The sequence below is a fragment of the Mirounga angustirostris genome, unplaced genomic scaffold, assembly GCF_029215605.1.
Source record: "Mirounga angustirostris isolate CCGP_5_RB_7025 unplaced genomic scaffold, mMirAng1.0.hap1 SCAF_17, whole genome shotgun sequence".
Taxonomy (NCBI): domain Eukaryota; kingdom Metazoa; phylum Chordata; class Mammalia; order Carnivora; family Phocidae; genus Mirounga; species Mirounga angustirostris.
The window spans coordinates 40,547,441-40,568,063 of record NW_026991725.1 but is presented as its reverse complement, the minus strand read 5'-3'; the positions used below and the strand labels follow the sequence as shown (position 1 = coordinate 40,568,063).

Genomic DNA, 20,623 nt, shown 5'->3' with positions numbered 1-20,623 from the left:
TCCACCCCTCGCCTTGATGATCCAACCTCAGGGCCTTTGCATTTTCTGTTCTCTTTGCCCGAAAGCTCTTCCTTTGGACGCTGGCCTGGTCAGGTCCTTCCGGTTATGCAAGTTTCAGCTCAGTGTCACCTCCTCAGGGAGGGCATCCACTAATTCCCCAACACACACACACACACACACACACACACACAGGGACATGCGCAGCAGGTAATGATCACATCACCTGTTCTGGGCTCCTTCACAGCCTTCGTCTAGAATCATCTATCAATGTGCTTATTGGCTAGCTGCTTGACATCTAGTTCAGGTGGAGACCCACAGGAACAAGGGCTGTATCCTCCTCGCTCCTATAGGCCGAGAACCTAGGTGAGCACCTGCACATTGCAAGACCTCAAGAAATATGCAAAAAGTGAACTGGAACGGCCTGAGCCTAATGGTGCTGCAAACAGGACCCCCGCTAATGAACGACAGGAGGTGAACTCCAAGCAGAAGACACCCCACAGATTGTTGGCCCTCTGGTGGGAGGGGGTAGGAGAGTGGCAGCAGAGCCCCACGGCCCCGCCATACTCATCTGCTCCCACAGATCCACCCAGCCCCAAAGCATGTAGTTTTTATAGCAAAGTTTCAGGGCTGGTGCCTCTTCACTAATTTCCTAGGGGTGTGTTGCTTTGTTTACTCAGCTTTGCTCAAGTCAGAGTTTCCTCATTAGTTTAAAGAAAAGGGGAAAAAAAGAAAAAAAAGGAAGGAGGATCTGAAGGTCTAAAGGCAGAAGTGCTCTCCACCACGAGCTGAAATCCACGTTGCTATCTGTCTAGAGTTCAAGCTGTGGCCAAGACATTTCTCCAAGCTCAGGCCACTTGTTAGGAGGAAATCTCCCCCGTTTCTCGGTCAGGTCCCACCCTACCCTTTGCCCGGTCACATGCCCAGCCCAAAAGGAGCTGAATCCACAGCCGACCCCGTCAGCAGAATCTGTGTGTGGCTGCTGAAGGCGTGCTGAGTGCTGAGGGCCTCTGGGCAAAGGGGTTTGAGCGGCAGCCTCAGGACAGAAGTTTCTGTCACACAAGAGGGATGACCAACTCTGAGCAGGAGGCAGAAGAAGCCACGTGGGAGGGCGTGGGTGGAGAGGCTTCCTGAGAAGGAGCATGGAGACAGACCAGTGGACACTGAGCCCCACACCCTGCCACAAAGACAGCTAATGTCTCACACAGACTGGGCAGGGAGACCACAGAGAAGTAGAGGTACCTCCACACGGTGGAACCCAGAACAGCCCAGGCTGGCCTCCACTGTCAGCCCAGAAGGGCCCGGGGGGCGGGCATAGCACACATCCAGCTATGGTCCAGGCCAGAGCTGAGGCTCTGTGGCCAGCCTGGGGCAGGGAAGGATTCAAGGCCTGGCCCAGCCCAGGATTTCCCCACTCCCTGCCACCCAGAGGAGCCAGCCTGGGTGTGAGGAAAGAAAAAGAGCGAATCAGGAACCTTACCTCACCCCATATCCAGAAATTAACTCAAAATGGATCAAAGGTCTCAACGCCAGAGCCGAAACTATACAACTCTTAGGAAAAATCACAGGGGAAAAGCTTTGTGACAATGGGTATGACAGCATATAAACACAGGCAACAGAAGAATGAACAGTAAAATGGGATTTTGTCAAACGTAAAAACTTCTATGCATCAGAGAACACCATCACTAGCGTGAGAAGGTAATTGACAGAATGCGAGAAAATACTTGCAAATCACGTAGCAGATAAGGGATTAATATGCAGGATATATAAAGAACTCCTACAACCAACAACAACAAAAAAACCCAAAACAACCCACTTAAAAACTTAGCAAAGGACTCAAAGAAACATTTCTCCAAAGACACACAGATGCCAACAAGCCCGGGAGAAGACGCTCACCGTCTCTAAGCATTTAGAGAAATGTACATCAAAACCACAGGGAGACACCACTTCGCACTCACTAGTTTGGCCATTATCCAAAGAAACAAATAAGTAAAAAAAATAGCAACGTCAGTGAGGGGCGGGGGAAATTGGAACCCTTGTGCCCTGCTGGTGGGAATGTGAAATGATGCAGCCACTGGGCAAGCAAGGACGGGAGCTTCCCAACAAAATTAAACATAGAGTTCCCACCCGATCCAGCAACTCTGCTTCTGCGTATGTACCCAGTATGTCTGAAAGCAGGGACTCGAGCAGATATCTGCACACCCATGTTCATAGCAGTAGTTGTCACAGAAGCCTAAAGGTGGAAACAATGTACATGTCTCTCCAAAGATCAAAGAAGAAACAATGTGGTCTATCCATAGAATGGAACAGTCACTCTGTCTTAAACTAGGAAGGGAACTGACACCTGCTACAACATGGATGGACCGGGAAGAGATTATACGAAGTGAAATAAGCCAGGCACAGACAGATGAATAGTGCATGATTCTACGTCTATGAGGAATAGTCAAACTCACAGACACAGGCAAGTTGGATGGTGGCTGCCAAGGGCAGAGGGGAGGGAGAAAGGAAAGCTGATGTTCTGTAGGGACAGAGTTTCATTCTGGAAGGTAAAGAAGTTCTGCAGATAGATGGACGGTGGCCCAATTCTGTGAACGTACTTATTAAATGCCACCGAACTATATACCCTGAAATTGTTAAAACGGCAATTTGTATGTTATGTGTATTTTACCACGATGTTTAAAAAGAGTTCAGAGTCCGGCACAGAGCTCCGGGCATCCCTGGACCCTGCAGTCAGGACCGGGGAGCTCTGGGCAGGAAGCAGGTCAGTCTCCTGGCTGGCTCTTGGAATCCCAACAAGGTTGAGTTCTCCACACCCCACCAGGCATACGTGACCCAGTGGAAAAGGCTAGTGGCCACACCAAAAGGTCCAGAGTGGGACAACGAGGAATCTGAGACATCCAGGATACATCAGGACTGGAGTGGGCTAAATGGTGATCCCCAAAAAAATGCATGCTCACCTGGAACCTTGAACATGATCCTATTTGGAAATAGGGTATTGTGAGTGTAATTAAGGTAAGGATCTGGAGATTCATCATCCTGGATTATCGGGGGGGTGGGGGGGAAGTCAAGTCCAGTGATGAGTGTCCTCATAAGAGAGAAGCAGCAGAGCTTGGGGACACAGAAGGCTCTGTGACAACAGGCAGAGACTGGGTGATGCTCCTACAGGTCAAGGACCACCGGGGATCACAAGCAGCCCCCAGAAGCCAGGAGAGGGGTACAGAGCCTTAAGAAGGCCTTCGGAAGGAACCAGCCCTGCCAACACCTTGAATTTGTACTTCCAGCCCCCGGAACTCTGAGAGAGTCTGTTGGTGTTGCTTTAAGCCGCTCAGTCTGTGGCACTTGGTTTCAGCACCCCTAAGAGACTGCTCCAGGGACCAAGTCCCTCGCCAGTCAGAGCCAGAAGAGGAAGGGGGCTGGGAAGGCTACTGGCTACTCCTCTGGTCTTGGAGATGAGGGCCAAAGCCAGAGAGGACAAAGCAGGGCCAGGCAGCTTGTGACCCGCAGTGTCTGTCCAGGACCAGGGTGAGAAATGCCCGGGGGACTCAGAGACAAGCAGGGACAGGTGATGGGTGTCCAGCTCCCTGCCCTCCTCCTGACAGTGGACACCCTGGGAAGAGCAGACCACCAGCTCTTCCCCCATGCCCCCACCTCCTGGCTGTGTGCTCTGTGCCTCACTGTGTTGGGCAGACACCCAGCCACGGACAGACGTCCAGTGACGGAGCAGCCGGCCCTCCCAGGACCCCACATTGACATCCATGACAGAGCAGAGAGCCTTCCACATTCCCTGCATGCAACTCACCCGCGAGGCCTGTTCCCACCCTCCCCGAGGCCCAGCTGAGCTAAGTAACAGCTCCCCAGTGGAAAGTTCCCTTCTTGGAGATTCTCTCCCTGCTGAAATACAAGCACTTGGAACAAGATAAAACTGCTTAATTTGTAAAAGCCACAAAGCCAGTCCAGAACAAGGAAAAAAACCCGACCCTTGGCTGGAAGGAGCGGCCTTCTGTGTCTCAGCGGCCAGTCACTGCTCCGTGACTCATCCCTGCCCTGCTGACAAGCCCTCCGGCATCTTCCCGGGGCGGTGGGGGGAGAGGGGGAGCCTCCGAGAGGGCTGGGGCTACCCCACCGCCCAGGAGGACCCCAGGCCCCAGAATCACAAACCAGGCAGGAGCCCAGTGCTGCCGAGAGAAGGAGCGAGCAGATGGCAGGGTCCTGCATCTGCCTGCACCTGCCCCAAGCCCCTTTCCCCTCCCCATCAGCTCCTCCTGGACAGCGCCAGGCAGTGGCCGAGAGCCGGCCGGACGCACCTCAAACGCCAGCCCCGTGGGGCACGGGCAGTGGCAGTTCTGTCTGGAAGTGGTCGGGTGGGGCGCTGGGCCGGGCAGGACACCCTGGCCCCCAGCCCCACCTCTGCCCGGTATGCGGGTGGGGACTGAGGTAGTTGTCACAATTGCCTTACCGCAAGACAAGCGGAGAAGGAAGGAGCCTTCGGGAGCCCCACAGAGCAGGCTCAGAGGCCCACCAGCAGTGGGGTGCTGCCTTGGGCCACGCCAGTCCAACCCCTTCACATTACAGGCTAGGAAACTGAGGTCCCAGGCCACAGAGGGACAGGATGGCACTCATTTCCCTGGGGGGTGGAAGGGGGGGTGACACTGCTTAGGAGCTGAGTTATAATCAAAGACCAAGGTCAAGATCTGAGCAGGTCTGAGGAACACGTAGGGAAAGGGCTTGAGGATTTCCATTGTCATTCATGTCTGTAACCAGTTTCTAACGAAGCTTTGAAAGAAAGAAGTAATTTTTAGTGACAACACATCCCTATGAGAATTTCATCAATAGTACCAATTTTTCCTCAGGCACATCCTGAGAGAAAGTCCCTTTTTTATCCCTCGCAGGCAGTCCCAGCCGAGGGCGGTGGCACCTAGCGTAGCCGTAAAGGTGCAGAGCTGACCGTTTTCAAAGGCAGTTTGGTTCAGTTCATGAACAGCTGCTGGGGTCTGGCCAGCCCAGAAGGTTCCAAGAGTGTTGTCACTTCCCAAGGGTCTCCTCCCCACTTTGTGTCCTGGCTCTCTGCTCCCCCGGTCACCCATCTGGGCCGTGGTTTGGTCATCTGTGACATGAAGGCTGGACCCACGGCCCCCGAGGCTCTGCAAGCCAGGCTGGTGAAGTGACTGTCCTCCCAAGCCCCGCAGGGACCCTGTCAACACCCCGTGCCAGGCGAGCGCAGGGAACTCTGGCTCCACACCCCTCTACCCCAGCTTGCCCATGTGACTGAGCTCACAGCTTGGTTCTGCGGGTCTGCATGGCTGCCCCTCATCCTGTGGCGGTCCCGGTGGTACACACGTGCACACACACACACACACACACACGGCCGGTCAGCAGCTCTCCTCCTGGGCGCTGCCCCATCAGCCCTGACATCCCATCAGGATCTGATCAGCCCCTGGAGCAGCAGATAAGGAGAAGCCTCAGGACGGGCCACCCTTTCCTCTGGCCTCTTTGGGAGCCCCCCAACACGCAGTGGCAAGCAACAGACGAGGGGCTATGGCACCTGTGGGGTGACATTCTGAGGCTTACCAGGACCCAGGGTCAGCGTGGAGTAGCTGAAGCCCGAGGATGCCCCAGAGCTGCCTGGTGGACCCAGGACGCCTGAGGGGCACACGGTAGGCAGCAGGCGCTGTAATGAAGGGGACTTACTCATGATGTCAGACACTGACCGAGTCACAGCGTGCCACGCCTGGCTGAGGGGCGGGGAGCCTGACCCGGGACAGGGGGCCATCTAACAGGGATGACTCAAGCCAGAGCTGCCTCCTTTCTCTGCAGGGTCAGCGCTTGCACCACCCTGATGGCTCCGTGCCCGCTCTGTGGGGGTCGGCAGTGAGAACGGCCCATCTATGAAATGCTGGACCCCAGGGAGAGCAGGGATGGGTCCAGACCCGCGAGGCCCCTCTGGCCCAAGGACCAGCATCTGCCCTCCCTCCGTGCCCTGATGTGACATCGAGATGCTCTAAACAGTGATTCTGCTCCAGAATCTGAGCAGAGCCCACGTCTGCTAATCTCCCTGGCCTAGAGCGTCCCGCGGTGACCCTGGAAGATTGTCACTCCCCCTCCCTGCTGCAGGGTTCCCAGGTGAGTGAGGACCTGAGTGACACCCCCGCCCTGACCCCGAGGGGGATTCACCTTGGTTAATGCCCCAACCTTCTAGGACCAGCTCTGTCTGCCGTGCGTGGGCACACACACGTTTGCACGTCTCCTCTGAGCACTGGGAGCTCCACCCCTGCAATGAACTCCTGGGAAGGCACCAAAATGCTATTTCAGGGAGGAGACCGGGGCAGCCTTGAAGACGGACTTTGGCTGGCGGCAAAAACACAAACCACACGGTGGACAAACCAACCAACTAGCGGCCCAGATGCCGCCACCCCAGAGCCGGGAGCCGGCCGCCGGTCCCCCCACCCTTTCCCAGAGCGCGGCCCCAACGGTCTCAGCACTCCCAGCGCCTCGAATGCACTGGGGACCGAGTGAGAATAGCGAGGGGAAGGAGAGCAGAGTTTCAATACAAGCCAGACTTCGTGAAGCTTAGCTCTGGGAACACTGTGTCCCACGACCTCAGAACAGTCGAAAGGAAAAGAAGTATGTCCACAAAAATGAATAAAAGTGACCCCGGATGCTTATTTCCCGAAGCACAGACGCAGCTCTGAGTTAAGGGAGGGGGCAGCGAGTGGCCTACCTGTGATCCGGTCTCTCTCCATTACTACGGATATATTTAGCAGCAGGCGGGAGTCCCGGCGGCGTCCCCCTTTCCAGAGGCGTCCTCCCCTTCTCACCCCCGACGCCCTCCCTCTTTCTGCCTCCTCCTCTTCCAAAAACACTCTTTGTCTGGTCTAATTTCTTCAATCTGTTGCAATCACGAATGCATCCAAATTACCACATTTCCATGTGCTGATCATATGTTTGTGCCCCAAACTGAAGTAGCATTGTCTCTTTGAATCGGGGAGGAGAAGGGACCGAGGCAGAGCCGAGAAGGCGAGGACGGCGGGGCGGGGGCCGGACGTGGGCCGCGAGCCTCCCGAGCCTCCCGCAGCCCCAGGGTCCCGGCCGGACCGCCGTCTGGGCTTTGTGCGCGCAAGGCTCCAGAGGGGCAGCGTGTGGCTTCCGGCGGCCTGCTCTCCACCCCCTCTAGCCCCTCCGCCAGGCCTGCAGCTCCTTTTGAATATCCACTTGGAGAAGCTTAACTTAGCCTCTTGGAAACCAGCTCACAGTCAAATTCCTGGCGACTTCCAACGTCTTTCATTTTCCCCGGCCCGCGACGCGATGCTACGCTTCCTCCGGCTGGAGCGTTTCAAAAGCCTAGTTCCTGCGTGCCTGCCTCGCCTTCCCTGCGCCGCGGGGGCCCTGCAGCCCACCCCGACCCCCAGCTTCGCCCCAAGGAGGCAGGCGGCCACGGAGGGCTCCGGAGCACCTGCCCCGACGAGCCCGGCGGAGCTGCCCCGTGGCTGCCCGGTGTCCTGTCAGCGCCGGCGGTGACACAGTCCACTGGCCGTCCCACCCAGGCCAGTGGGGGGTGAGGGGGCGGCGCGAGGGAGACTTCCTGGAAGGTCCCACTTGCTCATGAGTCAGTGCGTCCCCAGCTGTCCCCGGGGAGGGAGCCTGGCTCCTCAGCATGGTTCCCCACACTCAGCACTTCTCTGGGAGGGGCCCCCCAAGGCCTGGCTAGGGGCTCAGCTGTTTCCCGCTCTTCCCCTGGGGTCCCCCGGGGGGCTGCTCACCTGGCAAACTCAGGGGGGAACCCACCAGCACCTGGTCAGAGTCAGGGGGTTGCCCATGCACATCTGGATGGTGCCGGCAAAGTTCCCATCCCCTCCTGCCTGGGACAGGACCCCAAATGCAGTCTCCTATGTAGCAAGGCTGTCTCCTTGGGGGTGGGGGCACCAAACAGCAACCATCTCCCCACCCACCCCAAAGCAGAGCTTGGAGGACAGCCCCAAAAGCGGCCTGCCTGCTGAGGGAAGGTGGGAGCAGTATCTCAGCCCAAGGAGGTCCCACAGGCTCAATAATGGCCCCCAAAGAGATCACATCGCAATCCCTGTAAATGGGACCTAATTTGGAGAGTCTGTGCAGATGGGGATTAAGTGAAGGATCTTGAGCCTGGATTATCAGGGTGGGCCCTAAATGCCATCACGCGCCTCGTGCCTCATACAGGAGGGAGGCAGAGAGAGGTCTAGGGTACAGACACAGAGAAAGGGATGTAAAGGCAGAGCAGAGAGAAACTTGACGACCCCGCCTTTGAAGGCTGGATGCAGACCCCAGAAGCAAGAAGAGGCCAGGAAAAGACCCTCTCCTGGAGTCTTGCAGGAGGTGCAGCCCCGAGCACACCTCGATCTCAGACCTCCAGCTCTAGAACCTTGAGAGAATGAGCTTCTGTCATTGCAAGCCACCAAATCTGCGCCCATTTGTTCGGGCCCCCCAGGGAACACAGACAGACACCATAAACCAGCGAGCCAGTGTCCCTGTCTAACATTTTCTGGTTATCATATTCCATTCGAAAACATTATATTCCACCAACCACCAACAACCCTTGAGTTCCAACAATGGCGATCAGGGAGAATTTTTTGGTTTATTCATTCAATCTCTTCCCCGATTTTGAAAAAATATTCCTTACTGGTTTTTCTGATTATAAATGTAATATTTGTTCATTGTATTAAATTTAGAAACGAAAGAGAACATATAAAGAAGAAACCCCTTTAATACCACATGGGACTCTCTGGCACCAATTCCCAGCAGGGCAAGCAGGCCCAGGAAGGCCCCACAGACAGGCACGCTGGTGGGAATTCGGGGTAGGCCAGGCCCCCGGCTGGTGGTGGGGGCCACGTCCCCCCTGGCCGCCGCCTCCGGGCGCTGAGCTCACAGACTGTGATTTCATTGCCGTAGTTGGTGCAGCTGAGCACAGCTCTGACCCTCGGTTCTTCCCCGGCATAGTTTGGCTCAATGTCCATTCCCCCACCATGCCTAAAAATCCAAGCATTCTGGCCCAAGCAAGGGATCATTTGAAACCAAAAACCTGGCAGCACCAATTGGCTCCAATGAGGCCCGTGTTAGTCATGAGCCAGCTCAGAGGCCAGGCGCAGAAGTGGGGTGAGGCCAGGCCGTGGGAGAAGGGGGCAGCCAACCCCCTAGGGCTCACCGAGGCCCGGTCTAGGCACCAGCACTCTCCCTGCCCCGGCGGGGGGGTGTGTGGGGGGGGTGGGAAGCAACCTTCCAGGCCAGGCCGGACCTGCATCCCCAAAGTTGGTTCCCCGCGTGGCTCCATCCTCCACTGACATGGCTCTGTGGTTACGTAAAACTAGAAGCCTGCCTTAGATTCCTCCGGCATATTAGCATAGTAAATGCAATGAGTAGTCCCTGTGAGGGGGCTGGCTTCCTTCAACCCAGCACTTCCCAAATTGGACCAACACCTGCCATCTGGGGGAGGCAGGACCCCCCCACGGCCACAGCTTTGGGAAACTGCCCCCGCTCCCGGCCACCCCAGCCAGCCCACGTCCTGGGGTTGGCATCGTTGCCCAACAGCCTCTTCCAGACAGTCCTCAAGATGGTATCTCTGTCCTTCACCCCCCCAAAAGATCTGTACCCACCATCTGCATACTCCCATCGATGTTCCCATCCCCAGCGAGGCGCATGGTACAGGGCGTGGTACAGGGCGAGGAGGAAGAGCTGGAGGACGGCTTTGTCGTTAAAGACATGGCTCAGGCCCCCTCATGAAGCACAGCTGCAAGCCCCCTGCACCCCGTGGGGAGAGGACACACAGCTAAGAGATGTTCCCGGGGTGCCCCGGACTCCCACCACCAGGCCAGGAGGATGATTCCCATGATGTGGGCAGCAGGGGCCCCAGGACCAACGTGGCCTCGTTCCCGGTGTGCCTTCTGAGGAGGGGCCGTGAGGCGGTGGGGGCAGAGGAGCCCGGCTGAAAGGAGGCTTTCTGAGGCTCTGGGCTCAGGCTTTGGGCCCCCGCCCCCATGCAGATACTCGCGAATCCTCCATAATCAGCTCCACGATACGGGGAACTCTCACTCTAAAAAATGATTTTTCCGTTCATTTCCTGCTCATCCCCAGACTCCACCACTCAAGTCTGCTTCCCTGAGTTAAAAATAAAGGCGCTCCATCCTGACCCCCTCCCGCTGACCCTCCCATAGCCGCCTCGGCTACCGTACCTGCCAGGAGAGTGGGCAGCCCGCCCCAGCCCGGCCGCCGGCAGCCTCCCCGAGCGGGGCGGATTCTGGGCCCGGGCGGCTACATTCCTCTCAGGAACCTTCTCTCCACTCTTTATTGTGCAGCAAGTTTCGGCTGTTCCTAAATAAATACAACCCAGTTCCTCTCTGCCCTGGGGACAGCTGCGGGGTTTACTGGTGCTAACAGCCTGGACCGGCCTGTTGCTCTGGGAGTTCTTCCAGGGCAGTGTGGAAGGGAACCAAGACAATGGCGAGAGGCAGCCCAGATGGGGCCCAATTCCGTCACTAACAGGCCTCACGCTCAGCCATCCACCCTGGGCTGCAGCCCGGCCGGAGCCCAAGGCCCCCGACTGTAAGGGGATAGAGGAGTACGGAGGCCAGGCTCTCAGAAGCGTCTGCCCCAGGGCCCCCTGGTTGAAACTTCTCCCGAGAATACTGGAAACTCCCCTGAAGAGCTGGTGTCTTTCACTTCCTGCCAGGAACCCACTAGGTGCCCAGTAAATGCTCGCTGGAAGAACAGTGAATTTGAAGATCCAGCGTGTAGACTCTCCCGACCAGCACTGCCCACCAGAACGTTCTGCGATGACGTAAACGTTCTCTATCTATCGCCTTCAATATGGCAGCCACGTGTGCCTACTGATGCATGGGTGTGCTTCTCCCAACCCCTCCTCCCCAGAGACACTGCATTCTCCATGAATTTCTTCACCAGAAGACAAAGAGAAAAGCTACTTTCCAGCCAATGCAAAAGAAGGCTGACATTTCTATTTTAAACTTGTTCTTTGGCCGACCATCCCAAGCTTGTCCTATCAAGTTCAATTCAACAGTATGTATGGCCTGCTAGCCATGTGTGGTAAGAACATCCAGCCCTGTGGGCAGGAGGACAAAGAAACCCCTGAGGCCAACCTTGGAGATGGACAGGTTGGGTCACAGTTACCCCAGAGAGACAATGCCTTCAGAGATGAGAAGGCGCAGGGCCCATCCTGGAGCTGTGGGCCCGGGAAGGCGAGAGCGCACAGACCAAGGAGGGAGGACGCGGGAGTGAGAGCCTGGAAGGGGGGACGGGTCAGGCTGGGAAGCGTCATGGACACTGTTGTGTGGCTTACTTTAACTTGTGGGGAAAAGGGAACTAAGGGTTCTTTAAGAGCCCATGATCAGGTCTGTTTCGGATAATCACACGGATGGAGCCTGTGGCCCAGTCCTGGGCACGCAGGCGGGTCTTAGTAAATGCCACCGAAGGCCAATGGGAATAGAGCAGCCTCCGTGGGGAGACGGGGTACAGAGGAGGAGGGACACTGATGCCTGCCCAGGCCCAGGCCACGAGGCAGCCCATCCAAGGGTCATCTGAGGGAAGGGGGAGTTGCTAAGATCTTGTGACCTGCCAACCTGAGGGCGCTGGGGGTGGGGCAAAGGTCAAGGACGATGCTGAGATTTCCTGCTTCCTCAAGCAGGACCTGGGCGGATGGCCAGGCTGAGAGCTGAGAGGAACGAAGGAGGAGCAGGTGTCCATGGGTGCGAGGGGCAGCACCAGCGAGGGGTGCCCGTGGGGGCCCCGGGCAGCCGGACTCTGGCTGTGTCTTCCTTGAGCAGCTCCCCAAGGCCCAGGCACACTCTTTCCCTTTGCCCACACGGCCGTGATGATGGCAGCCGGGCTGTGCGTACAGTTGGGCGTCCTGAGCATGAGGCAGACAGCTCACCGGGCCCAGAGCAAGGAAGGGGTGTGCGAGCCCAGACAGAAGGACTGGGGGGGTGAGGCGGGAGCAACTGCAGGGGATCCCATGGGGCACCTGCATTAAGGGCAGAGACATGGTCCAGACAGCAGTGTTTCAGGGAGATCCTCCTGTGGGGAGAGGGTCGTCCGCCCACACGAGTCCAGGGGGATGGTGCATGGGCTTCCTGGGGCTGCTGTGACAAATCACCACAGAGGAAGAGGCTTAAAACAACGGAAGCTGATTCTCTCCCCGTTCTGGAGGCCAAAGTCCAAAATCAAGGTATTGGCAAGGCCCAGCTTCCTCCAGCGGCTTCGGGAAAACCCTTCCTGCATCTTCTAGCTCTGGGTGCTGGCGTCCCCGGGCTTGTGGCCGCCTCACTCCATCTCTGCCTGTGTCCTCACGTGGCCTGCTCCCCTGCTCCCCTTCTTGTAAGGACTCCCGCCGTCGGACTTAGGGCCACCCTAACTCCAGCAGGATCTCATCTCCAGGTCCTTAACTAATCATGCTTCTAAGACCTATTTCCAAGTCAGGCCACTTTCTGAGGTTCTGGGTGAACATGAATTCCGGGGGGATGTTAGCCAACCCCCTACAGCAGGGATGAGGCCACCCATCTCAGAGGTATTTGAAGGAGGAAAAGCAGGACCCAGAACACACCGGATGTCCGGGCAGGAGAGGCTCTGAGGAGCCCCAGAGGGGACGGTCGGGCAGCCGGCTGGGCCGGCCGCGGGAGGTGAGAAGCTGACCGAGGGGAAATGCTGTGTGAGCTGTGGGAACCAGGGCAAAGGTTGGCCAGAGACAGTGGCCCGGAGGCAGCAGCCCAGAGAGGCTGCCCGAGGCACCGCAAGCGGGTGAGCGTGGGAGAACACACTGGAAGGCCACTTGGGAGGTCTGAGTGTGGGCATCCCCTCAGCCCAGACGATCCGCCTGGGGACACACACGTGTGCACGGGGACACATGAGAATGTTTCCAGCAGCGTCTGTAACAGAGGAAACCTTCCATGGACCTCCAACAACAGGCCAGTGGGTAGGTAACTCTGCCTGCCCACACAGAGAAGCCCTCGCCTACGGTCAAAATAAATGAACAAAGCTACACACACCCCGAGTGGATAAATCTCAAAGTCATCCTGTCGCGTGAAAAAGCAAAGAGCAACTACTGGCCGACTCCCCCTGCACACCCGATGTGACGCTGCCGATCCGCAGGACGAGGTGCGTGTCGTCCACAGACACGCAACACAGACGTGCCCGGCAGTGACCGGTTCTGAATTCAAACAGGTGGTCACCCTGGTGGGACGGGCATGGAGAGGGTCACCTGGGGGCTCACAGCGCACCTGGAACACCTTATTTCTCAAGAGGGATGGTGGGTGCATGGCTGGTTTATTTTAGTCTTAACAGGTTTTTTTTATATGTCTACCAATTCCGTTTTTTAAAAAAGGGCAGAAAGTGAGTGAGCTCGTCAAAGGCTTGACCGTGGGTGTGGCCTGAGCTGATGGACTGTGGCTTGTACCAGAATCGGCCATTCCCGGCCTCGTCCCAAACACAGCCTCGTGAAGAATCTGAGCTCATGGAGGATGCGCTGGGATAGTCCCTTGCCCTCTGGGAGCACTGGGGGTCTGGAGTCCCGGACACAGGCGACCGGGCCATGTGCGACAAGAGGTCAGGCTGGGGGGAGGGAAGGAAGGGCGGCGGCTCTAAATGGGGATCCTGCGAGGGTCAGAGGGGCGGGCTGAGAGGCTGGGGTTCCAGGGAAAACCCCGCTGGGACCCCGGTCTTAGCTGCAGGATGGCCGGGATTAGAGGAGCCAGGAAGACAAGGAAAGGGTGTCCCGGGGCAAAGCCCGCACAGGCCCCCACAGAGAGGGTTTCGTGTGTCAGCAGGCGGTCCCAAGCAAAACCCAGATCACCAGCTTGCAGCTCTGGGCTTCGGCAAATTATGCCTTAGGCTTCCAAGCGGAGCCATGGCAGGGGCTGCCAAGTGCTGACGGCACAGAACTGGCTGGTCTGAGCACAGGGAAGCAAGGGCCAGCGGAGACTGTCCCCACGGCCCAGGGCGCCAGTCTCCCGAGACCTCAACCCCCGAGCTCAGCAGCCCGTCCCCAGCCCCAGCACAAGGCAAGACCCCTAGACCCAGCCCGGCTGCTGGAAGGGCAGAGAAGCAGACCAGCTGCAGAGGCAAAGGGCCCCAGAGAAAAGTTCCCCAGAAAGACAGGGGCGGCTGGGCAGTCCAGTGGTTAGTGGCCCGGCGCGGCTGCGGGGGGCGGAGCTCTTGCTTAACCACGGATGTGAATCATTCAGCCGCCCTGGAGACCTCCAGCCGGGCGTCACCCTTCCCTTTCCACACCCGGCCCCATCCTGCACCACAAGGGGCCTCAGACACAGCCGTGGGGACATCCCAGCCTATGCATCCACACGCCCCTAATACTGCCACCCCCACTCCCTGCCAGGCGCTGCCCCTCGGCCACCCCACGAGCCTGGGGGTGCCCAGCCCACGGGCAGGTGACACCTCTGACGGATAGCCCTCAGAGAGGTTTGCAATGGCCCCGGAAGTAGGCTCGGGAACATCTGGGTAAGGAATTCTGGGGTAGCCAGAATGATCCGGGGCTGTCTAATTTCACAGCTGCTAGCTACATGTAGACATTATGTGGAAGTTAATTTAAAATACGTTAATTAAGTCATTCTACGCAAGTGATTGAATGAATAAAATAAACTTAATGTATTCTCAGGTGGTCGAGAGTCACGTGGCCCCTACGGCTGGTGTGGAACATTCCCACCATCACAGAAAGCTCTGCAGGGCAGGGCTTGTCTTGGAGGGAGGATATGGGCTCTAGGGGAGGTGAGTCCCTTCATCCTTCATCTCTGGGCCCCAATGTCCTCTTTGGAAAGAGGCCACCCGCATGGACACACAGAGAAAAAGCAGAGAGAAGAGCTCGGCCAAGACCACCACCGAGAGCCCACTTCTGTGACCTGTTCCTCGCTGCGTGTCTGCTCTGTCGCGGGAGCCCCCTCAGTTCTGCAGGGAGCAGCAGTGGTCCGTGGACCGACTGGCCCTGAGCTGCTCAGGGTCAAAGCCACCCGCCACGGGCCACCTGTCCCTCAGTGCCTCAGCAGGGGCGGCCCTACGGCATCCACATCCACCTCTCCCCTCTGTCCTCTGGCCCGCACACGCGGGCCTGCTCCCTGAGCCAGAGCTGCCTCCCTACAGAGAGCCCCCCCGCCACGAGGCCCACCTCCGGCAGAGCTGTGGTCAGTGGGCCTGAAAGCCACCTGAATCAGAGCCATCAAAGACAGGGCCTCCCTGGGCCGCAGGCGAGGGGCCCCGCTCACCCGAGAAGGCCAGGCGGGACGGAGTGCTGGGCCGGAAGAACAGAGGGGGTCACGGCTGAACAAGCCACTTACCTGGGCCAGTGGGGTCGCCGAGCTTCCGGAGACGGTTGCTGGAGGTCCGTGTGACTCCTAAAGACAGGGGCAGAGGGCAAGGGTCACACGAGGCCGCTAGGGGGTGGTTCACACAGGGCACATCCTCACCTCTGCTCCTGCAATGGGCTCCAGGACCAGAAACCAGTTCCTTGTGGGGCCAGCGGCCCTGGTCTTCCCAGGTGACACCCAGACCCAGCAGCTACCCACAAGGACAGCCACTGCCTTCTGGACACCAGCCAAGCCCTTTGCACACATTTCCCACGTAACTCTCACTACTCCATTTCACAGCTGAATTTCAGTGGGATTGAGTAACTTGCCTGAGGCCACACAGCTACTAGGAGTTGAGCCCAGAATGAACCCAAGTCCCATCAACCTCCAGAATCTGGGCTTGGCCAAGTGTGCCCCCCCCCCACCCCGACTGTCTGCAGGATGGTGAGGGTGCTGTCACCCAGTCAGGCACCTGCCACCCCCTGGGATAATGCACGTCTACCTGTACTGTGAATTGAGATGTCCCTGCACCAGAGTCCCTGACCCAGCCCCCTCTGCTCTGGGCCTGGGCAGAGCCGGGCTGGATTTGGGAGGGTGGAGGATGAGCTGTTCTCTCCCACAGCCCCAGGAGGGAACAAGGACGGAGCCCCAGATTAACACGGCCTCGTGTTGCACGCGCACTCTCCCGGCACACACACCCTTGGACCAGTGCGTGCTCCCGGAGAGGCTTACGGCAGGCAAGTCCCGACTCGAGGGGATTTGCGGAGGTGCTAAGCCAAGCAAACCGGGGCTGCCAGGAAGGGGACCCATGGGAGTGGCAGGGGAGCACGACTGCTGCCAGATCCTGCTGCTTCGGAAGCGGGCTGCCTGGGCAACCAAGCCATCCCTTGAAGCTGTAGGGACACCCCATGCTGGCCAGCAGAGGCCCTCCCCGCAGACAGCAAGATGAGCGGAGAAGGGGCCCCGGGTTAACCCAGAAACCTGCCTGCAGCCTCCACCATCTGACACCCACCCAGAACGCTGGGGTCAGAGGTGCTGACTCCTCTCCTGCAGTCCTCCGGAGAGTCTCTTGGAATATTCATTTATTCCCACATTCATTCCACAAACCCACTCCTAAACTATGGGCAACAGGGAGTGGATGCAGCCAGCGCTGTTCCTAGAGGTTCCAGAGCTCCAAGCAGGGCGACCTGCAGACCTGGCCTCATGCCCGGCTCCCCGGGGACACACATGCTCTCCACGTCTGGAGGAAGCTGGATTTAGCAACAGAATGGGTGCGGTGCATCCTGCAGGGTCTAGCATTGACAGATACCTGCCGCTAAGCCTGAGCCTCTTTCCAGGGCTGGGGAGGACCCCAAGATGTGCCCCAAATGTTGAACCCACACACCACGAAACAACGCCGAGAGATGCACGTGGCAGGAGATTCAAGGGCCTGAAGTGACGAGCGAGGCTTTGAGGAGGCAGGGAGGCCCAAGCTGACCCTGGCAGGAGGCCGGGGGGAATGCTGGCGGTCATGACCACTTCCACGTGCCGAGGCCCTAGGACAGTCACGAGCTCGTGTCCATTCCCCACCCACCCCCACCAGGCAGGTGTCACCACTGCCATTTCAGGGCAGGGAGGCTCAGACGTCCCCAGATGCCAAGTTCTCCTACAGAGCCCCCCACCCCACCCCAGCCACACCAGGTCAACTTGACTGCATTCCCAGGTGCCCAGACATTTGGCCAAACATGGTTTCTGGGGGTGTGTGTCGTGGGGAAGGGTGTTTCTAGATGAGGTTAGCATTTGAATCGATGGACTAAATGCAGCAAGCCGTCCCCCCAGTGTGGTGGGCATGCACGGAACAAAGCAAGGGAGTATGTTCTCGGCCTGGTCGGGACTGGGACACACACCGGGGTGTCCAGCTTGCGGATGGCAGCCCATAGGCATTCCTCAGCCTCCATAACGACATGAGCCCGTTCCCCCACTGGTCTGTTTCTCTGGCGAACCCCGACTGATACAGTGATCTCACCCAGCAGACACACAAGCATCTGTCCTCGGTGCCCACCTACTCTGACGCACATCGGCTCACGGCTGAGCGATGAACACCTTCCCTCCTCAGACGTCCAACCAGAGCACAGGGATTCCAGGCCGGCCCTGCTGGACAGGGAGCCTGGACCACGGCCTCAGGCCTGTGCGGGCAGCTTCTGCCTTGGACTTCTGAAACGGACAGCTCTCTTAAGACCGGGAGAGGGTGGGCCTGAAATGTCTCTGGTGGGCTGCCCAGGGCAGGGAAGGGCGGGAGGGGACAGGCCCTGCTCCCAAAGCTGCTGAGGCGTGAGCGAGGGCATCCCCGGCCTCGGCAGGCCTCCCTTCCACGATGGCTGTGACCTCTCTCCACACCCCTGAATGGGAGCTACACTGCATGTAACAACCCATGCGAATCACCATCTCATCATCACCCCCCAATACACACACATACACGAGCCACTCAGGGGTCCCACTGTCCGGCTAAGAGTGGCATCAGTCAGCCACAGCAGTGCCTGTGAATCCAGCGAGTCCCCAGTATGGAAACCGTACGGGGTGAGGAACAGAGAAGGAATGGGCCCAACATTCCTGTGGATTGACTCGCTTCCGGCTGCGACTCCCCCTGGAGAGAGCTGGACACCCACCCGTGCCCCTATCCTGCTTCCGGCAAAGGTAAAAGGGACGAGGTCCCATTCAGGTTCCACACCCCCGCCCCGGGCATCTGGTTTCCAAGCCCCCTTCTGCTCCCCAAACCCGGGGTGGGGCTGGAGTGGCGGCTAGGAGGAAAACAGCATCTGTCTCGGATTTCTTGGGTGGAGTTTTTGTTTTATTTATGCTGTTTGTTTTTCCGATTTCCCAAAACACGCGGCTGGTGCCAGGCAGCCCCTGGCATGGAGAAGATGCTGGGCATGCTGATTCCCGAGCCCGGGAGGTGGTGGCCCACGGCTCCCGCCTTCGCACAACCTCCCCGCCCAGCGCCGCCCACTCGGCCAGGCCTCCGCCTGGGAGGGACCCACGGCCAAGAGCTACTGGAATCCAGCTCCTTGGACCTCACTCCTCAGGCCCTGCCTCGAGTCCAGCGAAGAGGGAGCCGGAAAGGCCTCCAAGCCATCTAAGGGCTCAGTTGTTCCAGTTGAGAATTGAGTTATTTTTATGTGATTTTAAAATAAAACATATTCTGAAGGAGAGGAGGCGATTTGAAATTTGGCCGTCTGGAGTCATCCCCGACCCAACTGCTGGAGTTCCCGGAGGCCCGGGAGGCGGGAAAGCCGGCAGTCCGAGGCGCAGGGTTCAAATCCAGGGTTCGCCAGGCGCTAGCTGCAGCCCCCACCCCCCCGGGAAATGAGGTCTCCGTTCCAGGGTCGGCTGCCCCATCTGTAGCCCGCAGACAGGGCACGGTGCACGCACACGAGTGACCAAGATTAAACGACACCACGCACTGTGGGCACCTGGCACAGCGCCTCGCACGAAGTAAGCACTCGATAAATTATATAATCATTATCATTAGTAGCATATTAATCATAATCATAATAAGTTTAAAATTATTTTTATGCTTATTATTCACCAGCCACATACGCCAGCCTGAACCCAGGGATCTAGAATTAGGAATTCTCAAAGCTTGGCTGCCCCGAGCTGATGCATTTGAACAAAGTGTAAGTTAGTGTAAGATCCAGAGGGAACAGTCACGCTTGGGGGAACTCAGGATCTGGGTGCTCTCCCAGACCCGGGCACCCCAGAAACTCTGAGGCTGGGTGCAAAGGCCGTTTCATAAGCGGTCACAAACTCCAGACCAGTGACACACACCAGTAAAGTGTACCGGGTCGAGCCCCGAGCCCGCGGGACTGAGGCAGAGGGCAGCAGAGGGCAGAAAGGGGGACTCACCCCTGGCCGGCGTCTCAAACCGAATGAAATCGCAGCATTCCGGAGCAGGAAAGAAGATGCCAGACCAGGAACGGGGGCTCCTTGGTCCTGGAGAGAAAGGTGGCGATCCCGGGCAGGGCTGGGCCAGGTGGGGATCCCGGGCAGCATTTTCCTGGTAGAAAGGGTGTGCCGGGTGGGGGCACGGAGCCACCGTGGCAGCCCGGGGGCAGAGCCCACCTGCAGGCAGCAAAAACCGGTCCGGGGAAACCGCCCGGCGCCCGTGCTGCCCTCCGCCCCGCGGCCCAGCTGCAGCCCCACCCGGCACAGCAGCCGTGAGGCCAGGGGAGCCCCTCGGCCTGTCTCCTGGGCATCCCCCTGTGCGTGCAACCCCCACAGGGGATGCAGGCAGGGGTGCAGTCGGTGTGAAGGCCCTGTATTTCTTCCTTCCGGCCAAGGTTTTATGATGGGACCCAGTAAATTACAAGTTCAAAATGGTTCAACAGGCACTGAGGCATCTCACTAGACTCTCGAGTTCATCCGTTATTATTAGTTATGATTTTAATGACTGCAACACCATGCACAGCGTCAGAGCCACGTCTCTGCCCAGGATCTGGCGGCTGTGCCCAGCCCCTCTGGGGTCGTGCACAGCCGGGACATCCCGACCCAGGGGGAGGGTGACGCCCCCCCACACACACACATACACATACATGCACCCGGTTCTGCTCTGTGCCAACAACAAATGAGGTCAGGACAGTACCTTCCTCCAATCAAGAAGTCACCATTTTGCAGGAAGAGACACTATGAAAACTTGCACAAACGTCCATTTTCAATAAAGAACAGAAAAGAATCCATTTTCAATTTTTGTCTTCAAACCCCTGAGTTTGAGTCTCTCAGGAAAGAACAGGGAGGTCGCAGCGACCTTGGCTCGGAGCCACCCGCCCCTCCACCTCCGATCCCAGGATGGGGGTCCCGGGACACACAGTCTTCACCCCTCTTTCTCTACGGCACACGTGCCCACAGAAGCTGGGAAGGGCTTCAGCAAAGTCAAGGGTTGCGGGTGGGAGTGAAGAGTCAAATTCTAGGCTTATCTTGAGAAGAACCTGAGATCAGGAGATAGGCTCCTCCCTCTTCTCCCAGCCTCCGCCTTTGCTGCCCGCAGAAGTGCACGCTATCCAGGGCGCTGGGGAGGTGGGGAGGCCTTCCCGCTCACGTCGCAAGCTCTGACTGCATCTTTGGGCCAGTGTTCACTCTCTCTGAGCCTGAGTTTCTGTATCTACAAGATGCAGACTCATGAAAATATTACTGAGCATCTACCCTGCACCGGGCACCATTCAAGGACTGGGGGATACAACAGTGACCAAAAGTGACCTGGGCTCTCCTGGCGGCCCTCACAGCCTCGTGGGGAGCCAACACGGGGGTCCGGCTCACGGGTCGGGAAGGTG

The 20,623-nt window shown here is 58.1% G+C and overlaps 1 protein-coding gene across 2 annotated transcripts in view; it reads right to left on the bottom strand.

Annotated features, from left to right (window-relative positions):
• SEPTIN9 (septin 9) overlaps positions 1–20,623 on the bottom strand; it is a 151,836-nt gene that overhangs the window by 122,142 nt on the left and 9,071 nt on the right. The window contains exon 2 of one of the 2 annotated variants that reach the window (XM_045888369.3): positions 15,312–15,368. In XM_045888369.3, coding sequence (XP_045744325.1) covers positions 15,312–15,368 — 57 coding nt within the window. Of the gene's footprint in view, positions 1–6,715; positions 7,504–15,311; positions 15,369–20,623 lie in introns of those variants that run through there. The other variant, XM_045888371.3, reaches the window with a different exon arrangement.